The sequence below is a fragment of the Bubalus bubalis genome, chromosome 8, assembly GCF_019923935.1.
Source record: "Bubalus bubalis isolate 160015118507 breed Murrah chromosome 8, NDDB_SH_1, whole genome shotgun sequence".
In the NCBI taxonomy this organism is placed as follows: domain Eukaryota; kingdom Metazoa; phylum Chordata; class Mammalia; order Artiodactyla; family Bovidae; genus Bubalus; species Bubalus bubalis.
Genome location: NC_059164.1, coordinates 102,696,926 through 102,717,591, shown reverse-complemented (window position 1 = coordinate 102,717,591; position 20,666 = coordinate 102,696,926). Strand labels below are relative to the sequence as shown.

General features: G+C 46.5%; 1 protein-coding gene across 4 annotated transcripts in view; it reads left to right on the top strand.

Annotated features, from left to right (window-relative positions):
* The first annotated feature begins 1,291 nt into the window (after positions 1-1,291).
* HIPK2 (homeodomain interacting protein kinase 2) overlaps positions 1,292-20,666 on the top strand; it is a 203,351-nt gene continuing 183,976 nt past the window's right edge. For 2 of the 4 annotated variants that reach the window (XM_025291633.3, XM_025291630.3), the window contains exon 1: positions 1,292-1,522. In XM_025291633.3, the coding sequence (XP_025147418.1) occupies positions 1,504-1,522 (19 nt within the window). In that variant the 5' untranslated portion in view covers positions 1,292-1,503. The remainder of the gene's footprint in view (positions 1,523-20,666) is intronic. The other 2 variants (XM_025291635.3, XM_025291634.3) reach the window with 1 other exon arrangement.

Below are 20,666 nucleotides of genomic sequence, written 5' to 3'. Positions count from 1 at the left end.
CAAATACAGACTTTAAACTTTTTTTTTGACCCATGACCCACAGCAGGAAATACAACTTGTATCCTGGTCCAGTACAGTTGTCCAGTATATATAACTGAAACAAAGGGTTTATGAAACGAATAATTACTCTAAGGGCAGTGTACTATTCTAGTACATTTCATTATTTTAAAAAGTTGGTTGCTGTCCAATGAATGTCTGTTATGATCAATTACTGCGTCACGACCCACAGTTTTAAAAACACTGTCTAGGAGGAAGATCAAGTCTTCTTAAGTTGGGGGCGATGGCAGGCATCCCATTAAAGAACCCAAGACTAGCTGCAGGAGTGGACTGGCAAGCCTCGGGGCTGGGGAGTCTGGAGCGCGTCTGAAGCTCTGTGAGGCATGAGTGTTGAGGAAGGCAGAGGCCTGGGAAACAATCGGTGGCAACCACTCGTCTAGGTGATAGGGGTTAGGGGTTTAACCCTCCAGACCTCGTAGACCTGAGGATGGGGGCGGAAACCAGATTCCCGCAGGAATCCAGCGAACACCCGAAGGCTGCATTTCATAAGCGTGCGCCTAATGGCTCCCGCATCTCTGACCTCATTTGGATTTCCAAAGCTCCTCCACTCATTCGAGAGTCCGGGGAGGACCGCGTGCGCCCACTCCTCCATTCATTCATTCATTCCAAACCCATCTCGGGGAGCGACAACCAGGTGCGAGAAAGGGCGAGCCGCCGGCGGACGAGGATCCCCTTCCAGTCGGTTCCCCTCCCGCCCAGCTCGCGCGCACACAAAGTTCTGGCTGCCACCCCCGCGGACCGGCTCCCCCTTGCCAATCAGAACCGAAGCGCGTGCACCGCCGCCCGGCGGAGCCGCCTAACCTCCCCGGCTTCCCGGGATCCGCCCCCCACCCACCCTTCTCCCCGCACCGGCCCGGCCGCTCCTGCCCTGCGCTCGGCCTTCCCCGCCTCGCATCCGTGCCATCGGCGCTCGATTGCGCGCGGACTCCTAGCTCCGGGCTCGCTCGTCGCTCGCGCTCGGCCGCCGCTCCCGCCCCCGCCCCCCGCCCCCCGCCCCTCCCCCGGCTCCTCCCGCCCCTCCCCCGCCTCCCTTGCAACTTTTGCCGGAGCGCCCCCCTCCCCAACACACACAGCCATGCTGAGCTGAGCCCCGGCCGGGGACTGGCCGCGCGCTGCCCGCCCCGGCTCCCGCCCCACCGCGGACCCGCTCGGGGGCCGCGGCCGCTCGGCCCTCGGCCTCGGCCGCTGAGCCCGCCCGGCCGCCCCCCGGAGCCCCCGGGAGCCCCGCGCAGGGCCCGGGCCGCGGCGGCGGCGGCGGCGGCGGCGCCCGGCCCCCTCCCCCGGCGCCGGCCAAGTGAGGCGGTGATGCGGGCGCTGGCGGCCCCGGCTGCGCCGAGAGCGGAGACACAGGCTCAAGATGGCAGATTCCGACTGAGGCTGGGGGGGCCGAGCTCGCGCGCCGCGATCCCTTCTCCGTTGCCATGAATCGCGGACACCCCGGCCCCGATGGCCCCCGTGTACGAAGGTAAGCAGCGCCGGCCCGCCGACTCCGCCGACCCCCGCCCGCCCGGCCGCCCGGCCCCCGGAGCTTTGTTCTGTTCGCGGCCCCGCGCCGGGCAGCACCCCCCCTCACCCCCGGCCCGCAGCCCCCCGGCGCCCGTTCCCCGCGCCCCACCCCCGGGGCTCGAACCGGTCGCCCGCCCCCCTCCCCGCCACCCCCTCGGTCGCCCGGCGATCGGCCGGGATCCGGAATCAAACAGATCTTATTTCCAGGGTGGAGAAAGAGGCGGGGGGTGGGGTGGGGGGTGTGCGAGGGTGGGCTACTGGCCGAAGAAAAGAAATTGGGTGGGAGGGGGCGCCGGGAAAAAGACAGACCCGTGACGGTGCTTTTTATTTATTTGTAAGAAATAAAGGTGATGCGGTGTAGCTTTCCATCTCCACCCCCCCCCCCCCCCCCACCGCCCGCAAAGAAAATTACCTTTAAGGTGATCTGTTTCCACTCTCCGTTCTCCCAGCTCCCTTCCCGTTTACCTCCACTCCCCCCCCCCACCCCCCAACACACACACTCCTTTATTCTTCGCGAGCCTCAGATTTTGGGGGGCTGTCGGATCGGAATGTGCGGGGCTAGGTGATGAGAGGGGGCCAGAGAGGAAAAGTCCATTTCAGAGCCAGGCAGAACAATGAAATAGGCGAAAATCTCCCCGCATTAGCGTATATAAGGGAAAATGTAGTTTAGGTTTGCCAGTCGGGGAGGCGGCCAAGACGCTGGTCTCCGCCGGTCTGGGTAAACCTGCGCGGTGCACCTTCACCTGGCGTTGGGTCCTTTTTCTCGTCTGTCTTTAGGAAGAAAGACAAGAACGGAAGGCACAAATACTCCGTTTCCCCTGCAGTCCCTCTCTCTTTCGTTTCTCTTCAGTCAGTTCTGTCAGTTTCCAGCCAGAAATCAAACCGGAATCAACTAAGTTTTTACACTTCGATGTGTGTTTGTGTGTGTGTGTGTGTGTGCTTGTAGTAGGAGGGATTTTGAACCAAAGGGTGTCTGATTTTTTTTTTTTTTTTAGTCATTTTCCTCGTGAAAATGTCTTTCTCATGAAATCATTGAAGTAGCAGCCTTTACATACTTTGAGCGTCAGTCCATCTGGCTTTCTTTCGGTTTTGTTCAGATATCCTGTGGATGAAATACCAAATGAGAGGAGGCAAGGGTTTGTGCGGAATGGAGAGGAGGGGCGAGGTTTTAATCCTCTATAAATCCGGAGAACAGTCATGGCCAGTGAGACAGGGAACGCATTAATAGTTTTATCTCTGTTATAAAGGCAGATTAAAAAAAAAACTTATCTGAAAAGAAAATCTGTTATTAGTTCCAGAGCTCCAAATGAATTAGGTTTCTGGATGGAATAAAGTTACCAGTCAGGCCCTGGGTAACGAGGCTGTAAATAACCTATGGACTGTAAATATTTTTTTTCAGACTCTCTTAGAAACAAAGGGGCCTGTTTAGAAGGCAACAGAGAGATGTTATTCCAGGGGCTTTCCTCTTTGATTCTGAAGAACACAAGGTCCATTTAACCATTCAACAAAACAAAACAAAATTTCTGATCACTCCACCACACAGAATGGAGCGAGCCCGGTGGCTCTGTGAACATACTAGGAGGACCCAGTCGGGCATTCATTGTTCCTCTGAGTCTCTGGGAGGGGGCTACAGTCAATGCTCCCACTGTCTATGGAGTGTTAAAATGAAACAATTTTCTCTTTATTAAGTACCTCTTTGAGACTCCCTCTGCTGGACACTCCGGGTGAGCATTGGAGAAGGAACTTGGCATTGAATTCAGAACTATAGTAAAACAGGCTGCTTTCCCTTTCTCAAGGGGCTGGGTATGTGGGTTGGGATGTATTTTGTCAACTTAGTAGAAAGCCGTCCTGGGAACCATGCTGTTCCCCTCCTGTTCTTTTCATTCTAAATCCATACGGAATGTAGGCCATCCCCCTGCGGCTAAGACTTGGCACTCAGGTTCTTCCTACCGCGCTCTTTCAGCGCATGACACCAGATAAAGACCTGTGGGTGTGTAAGACGTTGTGGTTTAAGCATAATCTTAGATCTCAAAGGTCTCGAGCTCACTTTTTTTATTTGCAAGCCTGCCTTCTATGTCCCAGCTGACCTACGTGGTCACTTCTGCCACCCCTGGGCCCCTCAGTCTTGTGTGCGTGCTCTATTGATCATTCCTGTGCATTGTGCCCTTTGATTCTGCAAGAGTTTCTTCGAATCTTTGTAGTTCTTCTCTTCCTCCTCACCCCTTTTGAACCAGTCCAGCATCACCGCCCAAGCTCAGGCCTGGGTCTTTTTTGAAAGCAACTGTTGGTCATGCTCTAAAGCAGACAGGTGACCCCTCTAATAGGCATTGCACTGTGGAACCCACATTTACTTCCTGCGATGAGTGCTTCTAGGACTCCAATGACCTCCTTTTTCCCTCCTTTGGCAACAGCCCCTGGATTTAGCGAACCTGATTTTTACCACATCCCGGTCGGAGCACATGGACTCCTTGTGTGTATCCCAGAGGAGCAGGGCTTTTCCTGTGGAATTCTCCAAGAGCGATTTCTGATAGTTTTCACCCTACTAAAAGATTTGAACCCTGGATTCTTCTCAGGAGAAGGATAATGACAGGTGAGGCATTTAAGCCAGAATTCAGGGGTATATTCATTTATTTAAATAGGGTGCAATTGCCTCAGGCTAGGATTTGATGTAAAGGCCTGAGTGCTTTAGTGGAGCATTCTGAACTGCCAGGTATTTAGAGAGAAGTGGTCTGTTTGAAACGGGGTATGTTTGATAATACAAATCAACGGGTAGGAAAGTGTGATCAACCTTCCACAGCCTGCTTTTAAGGATAGGTTTCTAAATAACATAGTAGTTTTCAATGGCTTGGTACTGATCAAGTTAAACTTCTTTAAAAAGGTTTCTTTTCTTTAGAAGGTTAAACATTCTCCTTGCAGTTATGTTTACTCCATCAACTTGCTTAGCAAGGCTTTTTCCAACATGTAGTGCAGAGGCCAACCACAAAGGTTTCTAGTGCCACAGGTGCTAAATTAGAGGACCCTAAATTGTATTCCCTGGGCTGTGCCTTGTCCACTAGTGTTGGCTCATACAGTCAGACTTCCCCAAACTGTAGCATCAGAGTCTGTCCTCAGATGGGCCTGAAGACACCTACCAAGAAATGGATTCTGAATCATCTTCCATTAAAAGAATTTGATGACACATGTTCAGAAATATCTTTTTCTGTGTTTATGTTTTATATTTTTAAAAATGAGTAAGTATAAATATTGTTTTCCTTCTTACCACATTTGAGAAGTGAATCAAGGCTCATTAATTAATTTTAATCCCTGATCCTGGACAGTGTGGTACAATACTTGAATCAGAAACCTGGGCTTTGACTCAAGCTGTATGGCTTTGGGCATGTTACTTAACTTCTCTGAGCTTTTTTTTTTTTTCTTCTTTTCAAAGCCTTATTCGATTGTTCCAGGGCTCCATTAGAAACAAGTATATGTAAAGCGTTGGGCTGTAGTAGGCATTTTCTCAGTACATGTTAAATCCCTCTATCTTTTGAGCTGCTTACAGGCATGATGACTCCAGGGAAAGAATAAGCCACAAATAGTTTAGAAAACCAATAATAGCAACATTTCAATTATTAATCTCCTGCCATTCCTTTTCCAGTTTGGGCACCAGCAACAATAAGCCCCCTATGGCCAGAGAAGAAAGAGCCTCTTTTGACCCTCTCTGTGACCTTTCCAGCGTCTTTATTCCCACTGAGCTTCTGCTGGTTTCAGGTAGAGGATTTCTCTTCTCCCATGGCACATTCTCTGCAACTCTAAAAATGAAGCAACAAACCGTTCAAACTGAGTTTCAGGGGCTGCAGCTGTGCCTCTGGGAAAATATCCCAAGGTGTGAAAGATAATCTTTGCCCTTTATCAGGATCCATTGGTAACCCAGACGGCCAGCCAGGAAAGGGAGCGCCCCGAGGTGGCTTACTTACGAACGGCCTCCTCAGAGGGGAGACACCCACCTGATCACGAGCCAGGGACTAGATCCATGCATCTAACGTGATTTTCCTACAAAAAAAAATTGTGGTGCATTCTGCAAGTTGCAGCTGCTCATATTCTTCATATTTTATTTTTTGTTTCTTTATTTCTTTCTTCCTTGTGTAGAGACCGATCTTGAAGGAACCACCTTTGAGTGGAACAAAGTAGCGACTCTCAAAAGGGTATGATACGTGAACATTTTTTATTGTTCTCCGAACATGTCATTTGCCAGTGCTTTCTGGTGGTCTCACGATGACTATTCAAGCTCTTCAGGTTGCTGTCAAAGGCGAGTTTCAGAATAATGCCAGCAGATGTTATATAACATCCGATGAAGCATGAACTTGAAAGGCCCCAAATCGTAATAGTTCCATTTCGTGTGGCAGTACTGCGTTGGGAGGGGTGAGGATTGGAGGCAGAGAAAGAAAATGGAAAACCTGGAATATAGGAAGGTCTTTATTTTTCCTCTAAAAGAAGCCAAGATGCCTGAAGTTCATGGTAATAATTGTAGCTTAGTTTGTGGCACATCCTCTCCCTGCATTGACCCACTTGTCTTCCTCACAGACGCACAGAGTAGATACCTTCACCCCCACTTTATAGACAGGGCGCTTCTTTAGAACATCCATTCCACGGACGTTTGTGTGGGGTCCCTGTCCTTGAGTTCAGGGGTGATGGGAAGTGAAAGTCAAAACTAAGCAAGAGCTGAACTCAAGATAGAATGCCTTTATGTGTGTGCCTTTAAGAACTTGAACCAGTTCTTACGTCTTACGTGCTCATGTTTCTTGAGGTATAAAGGGAAGACCTCCATTTCTTTATTTTGTCTAGAAAGATTTTCTTTGGGATCAAAAAAGTATTTATGAATGCAGAAAATACCTATTACAAATCTCCTTAGAAATTTCCTTGGAAATTACCATCTCTAATTTGCAGAAGATTCCGTCTTCCTCTTTCATTACTTACATTTTATACCTTTGTAAATGCACCACGTTTCTGATTTGCACATGCCGCTTGGAGACTTTCTGTTTTTGGCATTTGGCGTCCCCAGCTCTATCACCAGTGGACCTATTCATTTTACGTGGCTGTCGGAGAATGAATTCCTGACTTTGCTGCCTGGCTGAGATCCTTAATTCCAGGTAGCTTTGTGATACTTATTGGTGGGGATATAGATCGGGTGGTCACTCTGTAGATCCCTCAGGGAAGGAAGTTGTGGAAGAAGACCAACTCCGCCTCGCAAGAGCATGGAGCTCAGAACAGGAGAGGACCTCGGGATAAATAAGTTCACCCTGTGGCATTCAGGAAGGTGAATGGTCGTGACTTGAAATTGTCTGTTCACCCACAAAATTTTTTTCCAGGAAAAGGCCACCCTAGGAACTCCCTCAGTGACCAGTTCCAGTATTCTGTTAATCTGATGGTCAAGACACTCTTGGGTTGGCCTGAGATCTCGTCTGTTGTCACTCAAACCTGTTCTCTTTGACTCAGTGTCTTTTTCTGAAGCCTTTCATGTACTTGAAGGCAGTAACCGAGTCACTGTTGCTTTTTCCTCACAGAGCCTGTTTTGGGTCCTCTCCCTCTGAGAGCTCTCATTTCTCCACAAAACCAGAAAAAATGGTGATGATCAAAGCTGGACACAGTTCTGTAATAATGGTCCCCTTACTGCAGGGTTCTTGACTCATGGAGAGCCCCTGGAGGGCAAGAATCAGGTCTGAGTCATCATTGTGTCCCCTGTAGTAGCCATGCAGTTCCTAAACCTAGTAGGTGCTTAATAAATGCTTGTTGAATTGACACTTCCTTTTAATATATCTAAGTAATAACTTACATCACACCAGCCCTGCACTGGTTAGCTTGCTCCCTCCTCGGTTCTGATCTTTATTTTTCTTGTATGTACTCGTGTCTAACCATCCCTCACCCTAACAAGGCCATCTTCTGTTTGACCCTTTGAATTTCACCCTTCTGTTTGTAGCTCTCTAGAACCTTACTTAACAGATCCTACATATAGAATGCAGCTGACATAAGTCATTAAAAAAAAAAACAAAACATAAAGTTGAACTACTCTCAAAAGAAGAGGAGAGAGGGCTCAGAAGAATCTTGACAACTGAAGATAACCGTCCAGGGCTGGTGTGACAATTTGATGCAATATTGGTTCATTCAGGTTTAGAAAGGACACTTGTCAGACTCTTTAGAGGTTTTGAGTCAGCCAGAGCCATAGCTGTTTTTCCAGGTTCTCTACAACGAGTCAGTGAGGTGTTCAAGTCAGACTTGTAGCCCTTATCCCTCCATCTTTGGTCTAGGGCCAGACAAAAGATGTGATGGGCAACGTCATTCAATTGGCAATTTTCTGATGGGTGACTTTACCATTAGAAAGTAAGCTACTGAAATAGTTGCCAATTTTTTAAAAAGCAGCAGACTCTTAAAACTGCAAAATAATTGTGTGGTTTTCCAGCCGCTTATTTCTAAACACAGCATTGAAGAGATTTGTAGTGTTTTTGAAAGTGGTCTGTTTTAGCAATTCTTGCCTAACTTCTTTTGCTCTAGTAGGTTCTGATTAATTAAATGCCACTGTGTTAAAGCAGAATTAAGATTGATTGACTCTTGCATGTGCTAATGCTGTAAACTTCATAAAACCTTCATTGTAACAGAAAGAATGCAGTTTAATATGTGAGTGGACAGGGGATTTTCTCCCCAGGCTGTGCTGTCTGTCCTCAGTGAAAAATCATTTTGGAACCTGCCCTAACATTGGGTTATGGCACTTTGGGTTTACATAGTTACAGACTGCATCCTGATGTTGCAGTAAGTTTTGTTTTTCCCCCTATATTTGTACCATTTTCCTCTATAGCAATATTACCCTTTGATTCAACCTATGGAGTTGAATATAAAGAGCTGATTTTCCAAGGACTTATATAATAACAGTGATCCATCATGCCAGTTCTATTGAGAACTTCTAGTTTCATAGCATCAAGGAAGCAGATTTTAATGATACGTGTGTCTGGAGTCCTTTCAAAAGTCACATGGTAAAGCAATTGGGAAAACTCTGGTTTGTTGGTAGTTGTGGAATTTTGATTTTTTTTCTCTAATGAAGAAATAATAGAGCTCTGACCAAAAAAAAGCAGGGTGTTAAGTTCTTGAAATTTTGCGGAAATTGTAGAAAGGCAGCAAGTTACACCCTCCAGAGTTCTGTGTCTGCTACACACTAGAACCCAGGCTGATAGAAGGAGTTTCTGCAGGAAAGTGAATTTCAAGGAAATTTGTAATGGTGGGTGGGGCTGGTGGGAGCATACACCGCTGAAGCAGGTACATTTTCAGCTCCAGCACACCTGTGATCACTGTTACTCATTAATGAGTATGACCTGCACTGTCAGGAAGAGGTTAATCGATGGTCGTTATGTTCTGTTAAGTGAGACTGGGAATGTCTCTAATGTGTTACAGAAATGTTTCCATTAGAAAATGGTTATAAATAAAGAAACTCTTTGATTTAATTGTTCCATGACTTATTCCCCCAAAAGGATTTAAGGCCTCTTAAAGAGTTAAGTTCCTGGAAGAGAGGAAATTAATTCATATAGATCAGTTCTGTGGCTCGACCTTATTTCCAAAGATGTCAGATAAGTGAGGTTGTCCTACCCGGAGTGACAGTGGAAACCGTGAGATCGCTTGTGCTGGGGTAACCAGGTGAACAAGCAGAGGGCCTAATGGAATTCATTTGCAAAGTCATTTTTGCCTGGCTAGAGTGTAAGCACAAAATAGACCAGCAGACGAGATTGGTAAGTGTTTGGGATCAGTTGTCCAAAGGCTTTTTAAAACGAGTGCTAATTTGAGAGGCATTTTATGGTGCAGAGAAGGGGACTAATATAATCGAAATGATTCTTGAACGAGGTGATTTTTCCTGGCCTGGGTATAACAAAGGGAGTGAGGCAGCCAGAGGGTGAGCCATGTGGGGCAGGGGGAGGTGTGTGCACAGTGGTGATGGACCTGGACTGCTGTTGGGGTCACACAGGAGAGTGCGGAAGAGCACCAAGCAGCATGCCTGACCCGAGGCTTCAGTGAGTATTTATTCCTTTCCACGTTCCTCCCCAGCCCATATGGCGGTGGTCTGGGACCAGGGAAGCTTGCTGGTGTTAGCAGTACCATGATATTTACAGTCTGCCCTCTATATCCATAGCTTGCACATCTGTGGAGTCAACCAACCACGGATTGGACATATTTGGGGAAAAAAATTGCAGAAAGTTTTAAAAACCAAAGCTTGTGTTTGTTGTGCTCCTGGCCAGTATCTCCATAACATTTACATTGTATTAGGTGTTGTAAGTAACCTAGAGCTGATTTATAGTACACAAGCGGATGAATGTACGTTATGTACAAATGCTACATATTTTTATGTAAAGGACTGGCGCGTACAAGGAGATTGGGCTCCTGGAACCAACATTCCTCAGATACCATGGGGTGACTTTATTCTGTCTTTCTAAAGAATCTCTTCTTTTTATAGGCTCTCTCACAGTCTACACTGGCATCACAGTATTTCAGGATCTTACTGGGTTACAGTATAACCCCAGGGAAGGCTTTGCACACTTGTATCCACCTTAGACACTTGAGGAAACTGAGGCCAGAGCAGTGAGAATAGGCTGTCGAGGCATCGTCTTGAGAGTTGGAGGCGGGCAGAGTGAGGTACCCCCTGCATCACTCTCCCCCAGCCATGGGCACAGAAACTCCAGGATGTTGACCACCAAGTGAGCTTCACTGGGCTGCACAGCCCATGGAAGCTCCACCAGGATGGTTCCCACAAGGCTGTCAGAACCACAAACCTTCTCCCAAAATCCAGAGGGAGGTCCCTGGCTTCAGTCCCCCTGGCTGCCCTGCCGCCCATGGTGCCTGCCTGAGCCCATCCCAGGGGGCTCCTTCCCACTGTCCCAGGAAAGCAAGGCCATGTGCCTTCTGCACCAGTCTGTAAAGGGCCTTCTGTCAGAAAGTCATTCCTTCTGTTTCCCTGAGCAATTTCTCAGCTTGTCACCACGAGCTACTTATTAACAAAAACACACGCACACAAAATCACAGAAACCAATACAATTGTGACAGGTTTCACAGAACCTCAGCGCACTTTTCAGTCATTAAGTGGCTTAAAAAAAAAAAATTGTTGGGCATTCCCTGGCAGTCCAGTGGTTTGGACTCTGGACTTTTGCTGCTGAGGGCCTGGGTCTGATCCCTGGTTGAGGAACTAAGATCCCACAAGCTGCACCATATGCAGAATTAGATTTTAAAAACTTAATTGATTTTAAAAAATACTGATTTTCTAAGGTAGAGCTTCAAGTCATCCTTTCTTTCCCTTTGACCTGACCAAAACTTGACCCCTATCCCTGTTGTCAGGCCTGCCCTTATAACCCCAGACCGAATCCTGTTGGGGTGGTCTTCTGTGTTTTGCTGCTCCCCACCTCCCTTTGAGGTCTTCCACCCTGATGAGTAACCCTGCATAGTATTTGAATAGACTTTTACATGAAGGGCTGGCTTGACTTGGCATTGGTGAATCCTGGGGTGATGGTGCAGGGCGGCCTGCAGCCCACCAGTTCCTGGGTTCTGTGTCCAGCCTACGACCACCTCCACCTCCCCTTGGACCTCGGGGTGCCTCCTGGCCACCTACTCAGTCCCCTGCCTGGGGAAGGGACCTGCCCTGGGAAGGCCTGCAAGTAGGCATGAGACCTTTTGGACAGGGATTACCAGGGACCCAGAACATGGTCTGGGAGAGCACCCTGTCCTTGGGGAGGGGTGTGGCTGAGACCTGCAAAGTATGGGGTTCAGGGCTGGAGCCCCGGCTGCCCTGTTGTGAGAGCCATGCTGATAAAAGCTTGGGCAACAAAGGCGACCCGACAATATTTCCTGTTTATACAAAGTCCTGGCTGCCGATTGCTTCACTGGATGCCCTGCTCCTTTCTTTCCCTCCTCCACCTTGATCTTCTACTTAGGGTTGCTCCATAAAGCAGGGTTGATGAAACTGCCCCATTTCCTGTTCCTGGCTGCGGAAAGTCTGTTCCTCCCACAGTGAAACTCACCAGAGAGCCCAGTGCATCCCGCAGCTCCTATGTCTTGTCCGTCTCTGCCACTGACACAGGCAGCCGCTCCTCCTCCTGTCCTCCCCTTTGATGTCATCTCACCTCTCTGCTTCCACCTGCTTATTATTTCCCACTCACCTGCCCACAGCCAGCCGGGCTCCTCCCGTCCCCGACTCACCTGCCCACAGCCAGCTGGGCTCCTTCCCTCCCCGACTCTGTGTATCTTGGACGTGTGTCCGCCTCATTACACTCCTGTAGGTGTCAGGGTCCAAGAGCAGGACACTGGGCCTCTCTCTCTGGGAAGCATTTGTGTCGGGGAGCTGTTTGGGAAGAGTGCTCCTCCAGCTTTGAAAACTGTCAGTCACCCGTAGGGCCTGTTAAAACAGATCACCGGGCCCCACCCCCACAGTTTCTGTTTCAGTAGGTCTGGGGTGGGGCTCGGGAATTTGCATTTCTAATTGAGAACCCCAATTTTAGAGGAATGCACTCAGAATGAGAAATCCGTACGTATTTAAAGTCAGACAGTAGTTGCTTTGATGGAGACTTGCCTTGGGTGGTTGGGAGTCAGAGAGACCTGACAGTGCGGTAGTGCAGCTCTGACGCCCTTCCTAGCTGAGACAGCCTCCAGCCTCCTGCCTTCCTGCCTCAACTCCGGGAGGGATGAGGCTCCATCTTCTCCAGGACCCGTCTGTACACGCAGTCTGTAGTTTATCCAATTCAGTGCTGGGACCCCAGAACTGAATGGGCAGGAATGTCTCCCAGTAACAATATATGATTATTATTAATTGACATAAATAGCACTATGATTTTCTCCATTTACAGAAGAGGAAATGGTGGCTTACAGAGACTAACTAACCTGTCCAGGATCTCATAAGCCAGGGCTGGAGCCCTCCTGACACTGGAGTGTGTTCTTGGCTTGACCAGCCAGCCACCCAGCTCCACATGGGGCAGTGGGAGGGGTGCAGCATACAGCGGGGAGGATCCCCAGTAGGAAGGATCTGGTACCTTCTTGGAGCAGGGGCGGCCACCGTGGGGGCTTATGGTGCCAGAGCATTGAAGCCACAAACGCCCGTTCCCTCACCCCAGCCCCCCTCTGCTGTCCCATTCACCTCCTCTCCATCCATGAGGAAGAAGTGAGATGGTGAGTGTCAAGGTCTTAGTCCGGGAGCTGGCGCAGAGGAGGGTATAGTTCGGGGCAGCCAAGCCATGGGTCCATTTGAGCAGCTAAAACAGAGATCTGAGAATAATCTTACTGAGACCTCTAAGAAAAAAAGTTATGGAAAGATGATAACAGCTAATACTTACAGAGCCCTTGGAAGTTCCAGTTTTGTTCTCAGGCTTCAGTTCTATTAAATCATTGTCACCTTGTAGTAATGCAGCAGGGTAGGTTATGTCCCCGCTATGTTACACTCCAGAGGTAGTGGAAGGTTAGCCACTAACAGGTGGCTGAGCTGAGGTTAACCCCCATCCCCAGCTGCTCCCGCCACCCAGTAGCCTGGACCCAGACCCCCTGCCCCTGTCCACTAGGCTCTAGCTGCAAAGCAGAAAGTCCTTCCAGTCCCTTCCTTGATAAGAGAAATTTGTAAATATGTTGGTTCCGCCCCCGAATATAAATGTTCTTTGTTTCAATCAGAACCTGAATAAATGTTTTAAAATTGGAAACACTGATTCCTTTTGGTCTTCTTGAAAGAGAAGGTGGTGGGCGCATAGAACAGTCAGGTCTGAAAGATAAGAGCAGTGGAAGGGCCAGCTCTGCCATGTGTTAAGCCAAACCATAAAGCTTCAGATTTGGCACGAAACTTGACAGCCCCATCAGCTGGCAAAATAGGTGCTCAGATTTAAGGCCCTGTGGTCTGTGAGCGTTTAATAGATGACGAAGGAGTTTCCACGAAGCAGTCGGGAAGAGGAAACCTGATTGAGCAAATGGGGACGGGACCACGTGATAGCAATTTGAAAAGTCTCAACGGATGTTATCACCTCACATCATTATACCAACATAAATTCTGTGTGATTAAAATGTTAAATTCAACAAAAGTCTGTCGAGCGCATTCAGGAAGCCAGGGATTGCTCTAGGTGCTAAGGGTGTAGCAATGAGTGAAACAGATGAGCACCCCTACCCTGAAGCAGCCTGCGTTTTCATGGAGAAAGGTAAAATTTATCAGTGGCTTAAAAAAAAAATCCATTTTTAAAGAAAGCTGGGAGGAAACAGAAGTGGTAGTTATTAAACCTCCAGAGGGGTTGACATTTCTAAGTTTAGAATCTGTCAAAGAAATCACAGAGGAAAATATTGGTAGTTTGTTAGTGTAACATTCCCCAGATGTTAAAGTTGTTTCTGGTTCTTCTATCCTGAATCATTTCTCAGTGTCACTCGGGGTAACATTAAGGGGTGTCTGGGTTTTAGCATCAGTTCTTCAAAGAAGCATTATTAGATCAAGGAGTATGACCGTTAATCTGGTTCTAGATACAGACCAGGCTTCCCTGCTGGCTCAGTGGTAAAGAATTTGCTTGCAGTGCAGGAGACGCAGGTTCGATTCCTGGGTGGGGAGTATCCCCCCAGAGGACGAAATGGCAACCCACTCCAGTATTCTTGCCTGGAAAAGCCCATGGACAGAGAAGCCTGGCAGGCTACAGTCCATGAGGTCACAAAGAGTGGAACATGACTTAGCAGCTAAACAATATCAAAGATACAGACCACCAGGTTAACCTAATTTCCTCCTCTAAGTGTTTTTATATTAAACAAATCAAAGCACCTTGATAAAGATTTAAGTTCACCTGCCTGCGAATTCAGGAAGGCGCAGAGTTCCTCCTGCTCTTGGGGGACGTAACCATCCCCGAGGGCTTTCACACACCACCTCTGTGTATCAGCGACTCCCAAAGATGTGTCTTCACCTAGACTCCTTTTTTTTGCGCTCCAAAGTCACAAAGCCAACAATCTACACGACATCTCTATTTGGATGTCTCACAAACATCTCAAACTTAACGTGTAAAAGAGAAAAATCTTGATCAACCACCCGAAGTGTGTACTTCTCCCAGAAATCTCTATTTCCATAAATAGCATCTCCTTCCGCCCAGTAGTTCATATCAGAAACCGGAGAGTCATCCTCAACTTTATTTTACTTTATATTTAATCCGTCACTGAACTGTATTGATTTTTGACTCCCCAGTACAGCCATTCTTGCTTTTCACTGTGGTTACATTCTGTGAAGTCTCTGTGGGTGCCACGTTAGGGGACGATGAACCTGTCCCTAGGATTGGCTTCCTGTGAGCCTCTGGTCATATTTTTATCAGCCGATCACTACAGAACCTTGTGTTTTATGTGTGTTTTTGTTTAATGACACCTTCTTTAATACATACTGTTGATTGATTAGCGTTGAACTTGCAGCCCACAACACTATAACCCATGCTGGAATGAAGCTTACCAAACACATGTATTTTTCTGTAAGACACATCTCAGCCTGCTCACACTTACAAACACTAGACACCCATTCATCATGATGCTTGGGGGTCATTTAAAAATCCCGAACAAAAAATACCCCCAAATGTGAAAAACGTGGTCCTAAGTAGACCATGGAAAGTAAGCTCGCTTATAGTATTGACATAAGAGGTGAAGCAAGAAGTCAGAGCTCGACCTCGTTTGACCTCAGCTGGGAACACAGGCATCAGGCATCACGCAGCCCAGATTTTTCCTGGCAGTGTGTGCGTGCCCAGGGTGACTGTGAAAGCACCTGCCGAGGATTGATTTTGAAGTTACAAATAAATATTAGCAAGATTATTGAATCTGCAAATAGCGACAATCAGTTTTACATAGTGAACTTTGTCTCTCTCCACTGCCACCCGCTAGTCCATTGGTCAGCAGGCTTTCTCGAAAGGGCCACATAGCAGATATTTTAGGCCAAATGGCCTCTGTCACAGCTACTTGGCTCTGCCCTGATAGTGAAAGCCGTTGTAGACCATATGTAGATGAGCAGGCGGAGTAGTGTTCCAATAAAGCTCTGTTTACACAAACGGGCTTTGGGCTGAATTCTGCCTTCAGGGTATAGTTTGGACCCCTGTAGCCTCATCCTGCTTCCCAGGTGGCTCAGAGGGTAAAGAATCCGCCTGCATTGCAGGAGACATGGGTTCCATCCCTGGGTCAGGAAGATCCCCTGGAGGAGGGCATGGTGACCCACTCCACTATTCTTGCCTGGAGAATCCCACAGACAGAGGAGCTGGGTGGGCTACAGTGCTTGGCATCACAAAGAGTCTGACACAACTGAAGCGACTGACACGCTTGCAGCCTCATCTAATCCAGCTTCACATCTTCTCTGTACTGCCTTCTAGACGTGTCCCACCCTCCCGCCCCTGCCATTCATTCTTGAGCTTCCAACCAATCTCCACGTTGATTTTACGTGTAACTCAGATGTGGCCACTGTCCCATTTGGGGTGGCCAGCGGCTTCCCCTGACTCTTGGAGTAAAATCCCAAATCCTGAGTCACATGGCTACTGTACAGCCCTTGTGGATTTCTGCAGCCTCACTTTAGGTCAGTCTTCCCTTTGCCCCTGGGTGACCGTCCTCTGCTCCTTCCTGCTTCAGCACCTTTGCTCACAGTCTGGCATGGAAGGCTTGCCCACTCTCTGCCTGGCCAGTTCCCGCTCACTCTGTAGTCACAACTGAAATGTCACTTCCTCCGGTAAAGTACATGCCCCCTTTCTGATCTCAGGACACCCTGCTCTTTTTCTTCATGGCACTTGGCGTGTTCAGGCATCCATGTGTTTGGGTGTGTGTGTTTTCCATCTGCCTGCCCCATCAGACCACACACTCTAGGAAGATAGAGCCTCAGCTGTCGTTTCTGTCTTCTCTGCTCGAGTTGCCTTCGCATGCATTGTAGACACTTCCTGAGACTTGTTAAAGCAACACACGACTGTACAGTGTACTTTTGCTTGTACAGATCTTTGTATGAAGATCGTTCTTTGTATAGAGACCTGCAAAAGTCACCCTTCTAGAGCCTCTAGTGTATCTTCTCAATTTGAGAGTGATGATTAAAGAAAGTCATTCTGATAGCGAGTCTGTCAGTGGGTGTGAATGTGTGTCTATTGTCAGAGGGGGACTCTGCCATCAGGCACACCTAATCCGGGGCTTTCTCCTTGGGACTCAAGTGCTGTGTTCAGTCCTGCTGGTCTCCCTTTTCTCCGAAAGATTTTTTGAACTTTGCTGGTAATGTTTTCACACGAGGGAAGTGAAAGTGAAATGTGCTTGACAAGGCATTTGTGGTACCCCTTTTGAACACTGGCTTTAATTTCTTCTCTAAAAGCATCACCCCACCCTTCTCAGACCTTAAGTGGTATTAGTTTTTTTCCTGCTGCTGCTGCTAAGTCGCCTCAGTTGTGTCCAACTCTGTGTGACCCTATAGATGGCAGCCCATCAGACTCCCCCGTCCCAGGGATTCTCCAGGCAAGAACACTGGAGTGGGTTGCCATTTCCTTCTCCAATGCATGAAAGTGGAAAGTGAAAGTGAAGTCGCTCAGTCGTGTCCGACTCTTAGCGACCCCATGGACTGCAGTCTACCAGGCTCCTCCATCCATGGGATGTTCCAGGCAAGAGTCCTGGAGTGGAGTGCCATTGCCTTCTCCTACAGCATTGCTATAGTCTGGGGAAGAAATCTTTGATTTCTCAGAGAATCATCTAAGCAGCAAAGTTCCAAATTGAGGAGCATCCCAAGAACTCTGCCTGCTCTCGATGGACAGACCATTCAGCATATTTTAGGAAGACTGTACATTGTCTTAGATGGTCTTTCATAGATTAGCAGTGATGAAATTTAAAACCTTATTTAAAGTCTTCAAGAGATGTGCTACAGAAACATCACTTATGCATCATAAGAAGTTAGAAGAGAAAAAGGCAAGCCAAGGGCTTCCATGGTGGTCCAGTGGTTAAGACTCCACACTGCCAGTGCAGGAGATGTAGGTTCAAACCCTGCTCAGGGAACTAGAATCCCACATGCCGTGTAGTACAGCCAAGAGATTCAAAAAAGTAAAGGAAGGCAAGCAAACACCGCCCCCCACCCCTTTCTCTTTCCTTTCTCCAGAGATTGCCGCTGTTATCCTTGTAGGTCTTTTTCTGTGCATGTATATGTACATATATATACGCTTTTCTTTTACACCAAAATGATGTAGTAAAAGAACTGCTTTTGTAACTGGCTTTTTTTTTTCTTTTAATGAACAGTTTCCAACCTTTATTTCAGCACAATTTTTTCCTTTAGTTCCTTGTCCATATTTATTTTTCCATTATTGATTCCCAAATGTCCTTTGAAGCCAGTTTGTTGAAATCAGTGTCTAATCAAGGACCACGCATTGCATCTGGTCATAACTTTCTTTTCATTTCCCCACCTGGCACACATTCTCTCCCTCTCTCTCTCTCTCTCTCTTAAGAAATGGGCCAGTTGCCCATAGAAGCTGTTGTCTTCTAGATGAGCAGGGTTTCTTCCTTGGGTGGTGCTGAGTTTGATTCTTCATCTCCTGTATCCTGTATGTAGGGGCTCGATGAATTCAGGTTCATCATTTGGGACTAGAATACCCCAGCGTTGATTCTGGGCACCAGCTTCAGTGTCCAGAGACCCACTCTTAGTGATGCTTAGATTAACCTCTGGATGAGGGTTATGACAGCCTGGACCCTCCCCTGTCCATTCCCGTTTTCCCCCATGAGACCGAAAAGTGCTCTGTGAGGTGTAACTTTGGCATACAGACCATTTACTGAGGGGTTTTAACACCAAATGATAATTCTTGGCCTGCTGAACTCATACATTTCATTAAGTTTTGTAAAATGGTGTTTTCCTAATTCTTTTCATATCCTATGTAAAGTAAAACTTTTCCTCTTGCATTGGGGCCATCTGGTTACCCTGAAATGATAGTTCCTACTAGGAAGAGAGGATCTTTGCCAATACTCACCCTTTCATTGGGCTTCCCAGGTGGTGTCAGTGGTAAAGAACCCACCTGCCAATGCAGGAGACATACGAGAGGGCATGACAACCCATTCCAATATTCCTGCCTTGAGAATCCCATGGACAGAGGAGCCTGGCGGGCTGTGGTCCATAGGGTTGCAAAGATTCAGAAACGACTGAAGTAACTGAGCGCACACATGCAGGCATCCTTTAATCATTAATTGTCAGAGTAAGGAGTTGCATAATAGCCACTTAAAATAGTGAGAAATGAGGCTTTTTTCCTGCCTTTTTTAATCATGTAGTCACGGATTTTTATTGATTTGGCATATTTTAATCATTAGTCTTCTTGTTACAATTCTAGGCAGTGAGACCCCTTCAGCTAGCTCATGTGACCTCTTGACAGGACCTCTGCAGTCTTGAAAAGCTTTCCTGCTAAATGGCACAAATGCCCCAGACTCATCTTGGACTTTGCAGTGGTATTGGACAGTGGTGTTAGACACCACAGGTTGGACGTTAGGAGTGGTTATTGCTACAGAGATGACTTTTTTCCTAGAGAATTTCAGTGGACAGAAGTGGAAAGTACATGTTGTTAAAAATTAAGAGTTTAGATACTATTTAGTTTAGTTTTAATTACCCTGTGCTTTCACTTATTTTCCTCAATTTTATCATTGTAACTCCTTTCTCTTCTCTAAGAAAATCTTTATTCTAGAAAATCTTTATTTCTTCTTCTAAATATAAGAATTAAGTTTCAGGATACTAATATTTATATTATTACAAATGCTAAAACTACAAAAGAAAGTTCAACACATCTTTGTAATTTTTGTCTTTTCCTTAGCATGCATCCAACTATGAATATACAGTTGACCCTTGAACAACACAGGGGTTAGGGGCACCAACCCCCAGCCCTGCCTCCCTCAAAGTCAGAATTTCGTGTATAACTTTTGTCTTCCTCAGAACTTACTACTGATAGCCTGCTGTTGACTGGAAGCCTTACCACCAACATAAACAGTGGATTAACTCACATTTTGTATGTTACCTGTGTGTGTTAGTCACTCAGTTATTTCTGACTCTTTACGACCCCATGGACTGTAGCCCTCCAGGCTCCTCTGCCCATGGAATTCTCCAGGCAAGAATACAGGAATGGGTTGCCATGCCCTCTTCATGTTGCATGTATATCTAAATATATTTTATGTATAACCTAACTTTTTCTTGATTTTTTTGATATTTCTAGGGCTACACAGTTCATCTCTAAGTTTTTTCAAATTGTTGCAAATCTACAAAAAAAAAAAAAAAAAGTCAACATGTTTGCTGAAAAATAGCAGTGTGTAAGTGGACCCATGCAGGTCAAACCTGTGTTGTTCCAGGGTCAATTGTGTAATTAAAACTGTGTTCTGAAATCTCTAAATTTTTCATCAAGGTGACTGTGTCACAGTTTAGCATATAATTAGGTTTGTAGCTTTCAGCTTTGAAATTTTAATTAAGAAATTTTATAATTTAACTTTTTTGAGAGAGGTAATGCGTTTTCATGACCAAAAGGTCAAAAGTATACCAATATTAAATGTAGATGACAGGTCTATGGGAGTTTAATAAGTTATTCTTTCTACATTTTTTGTTTGAAAATTAAAATAATTAAACTTAAACTATATAGATAGAATCCACTATATATGCACAATGAAGGTTTTACTTTGTTCTCTCAGGATAGCCGTTTTTATTAGTGTCTTGCTTGACCCTTTGAGTCTTTTGTTTTGCAAATTCAAATTGTGTGAGAGTATGTGTGTTTGTGTTTGTTAGTTTGTTACCTTATTTATACAAAAGGTAACACATATATTGTTCTACATCTTAACTTTTCTCTTAAGAATATCTTCTGGAACTCTCTCTATATTAGTACATAGAGATTATCCTCAGTCATTTTTATGGCCACAAAGTACCTATTTTGTTGACACATCAGGTTAATGGAATATTAACATAATCTTGAATTGTATCCAGTCCTCTGCTGTTAGCAAACCATCTGTAGTGTGTCATCTTATAAACATGTCATTGCATACTCATGCAGGTGCATCTGTAGGACAGAATCCTGTAAGTGTGATTGTATGGTCAGACGGTAAGTGCATCTGTAACTTTTAAAAGACATTGACAAATTCCTTCAGTTAGGATTTGTATCGTGTTT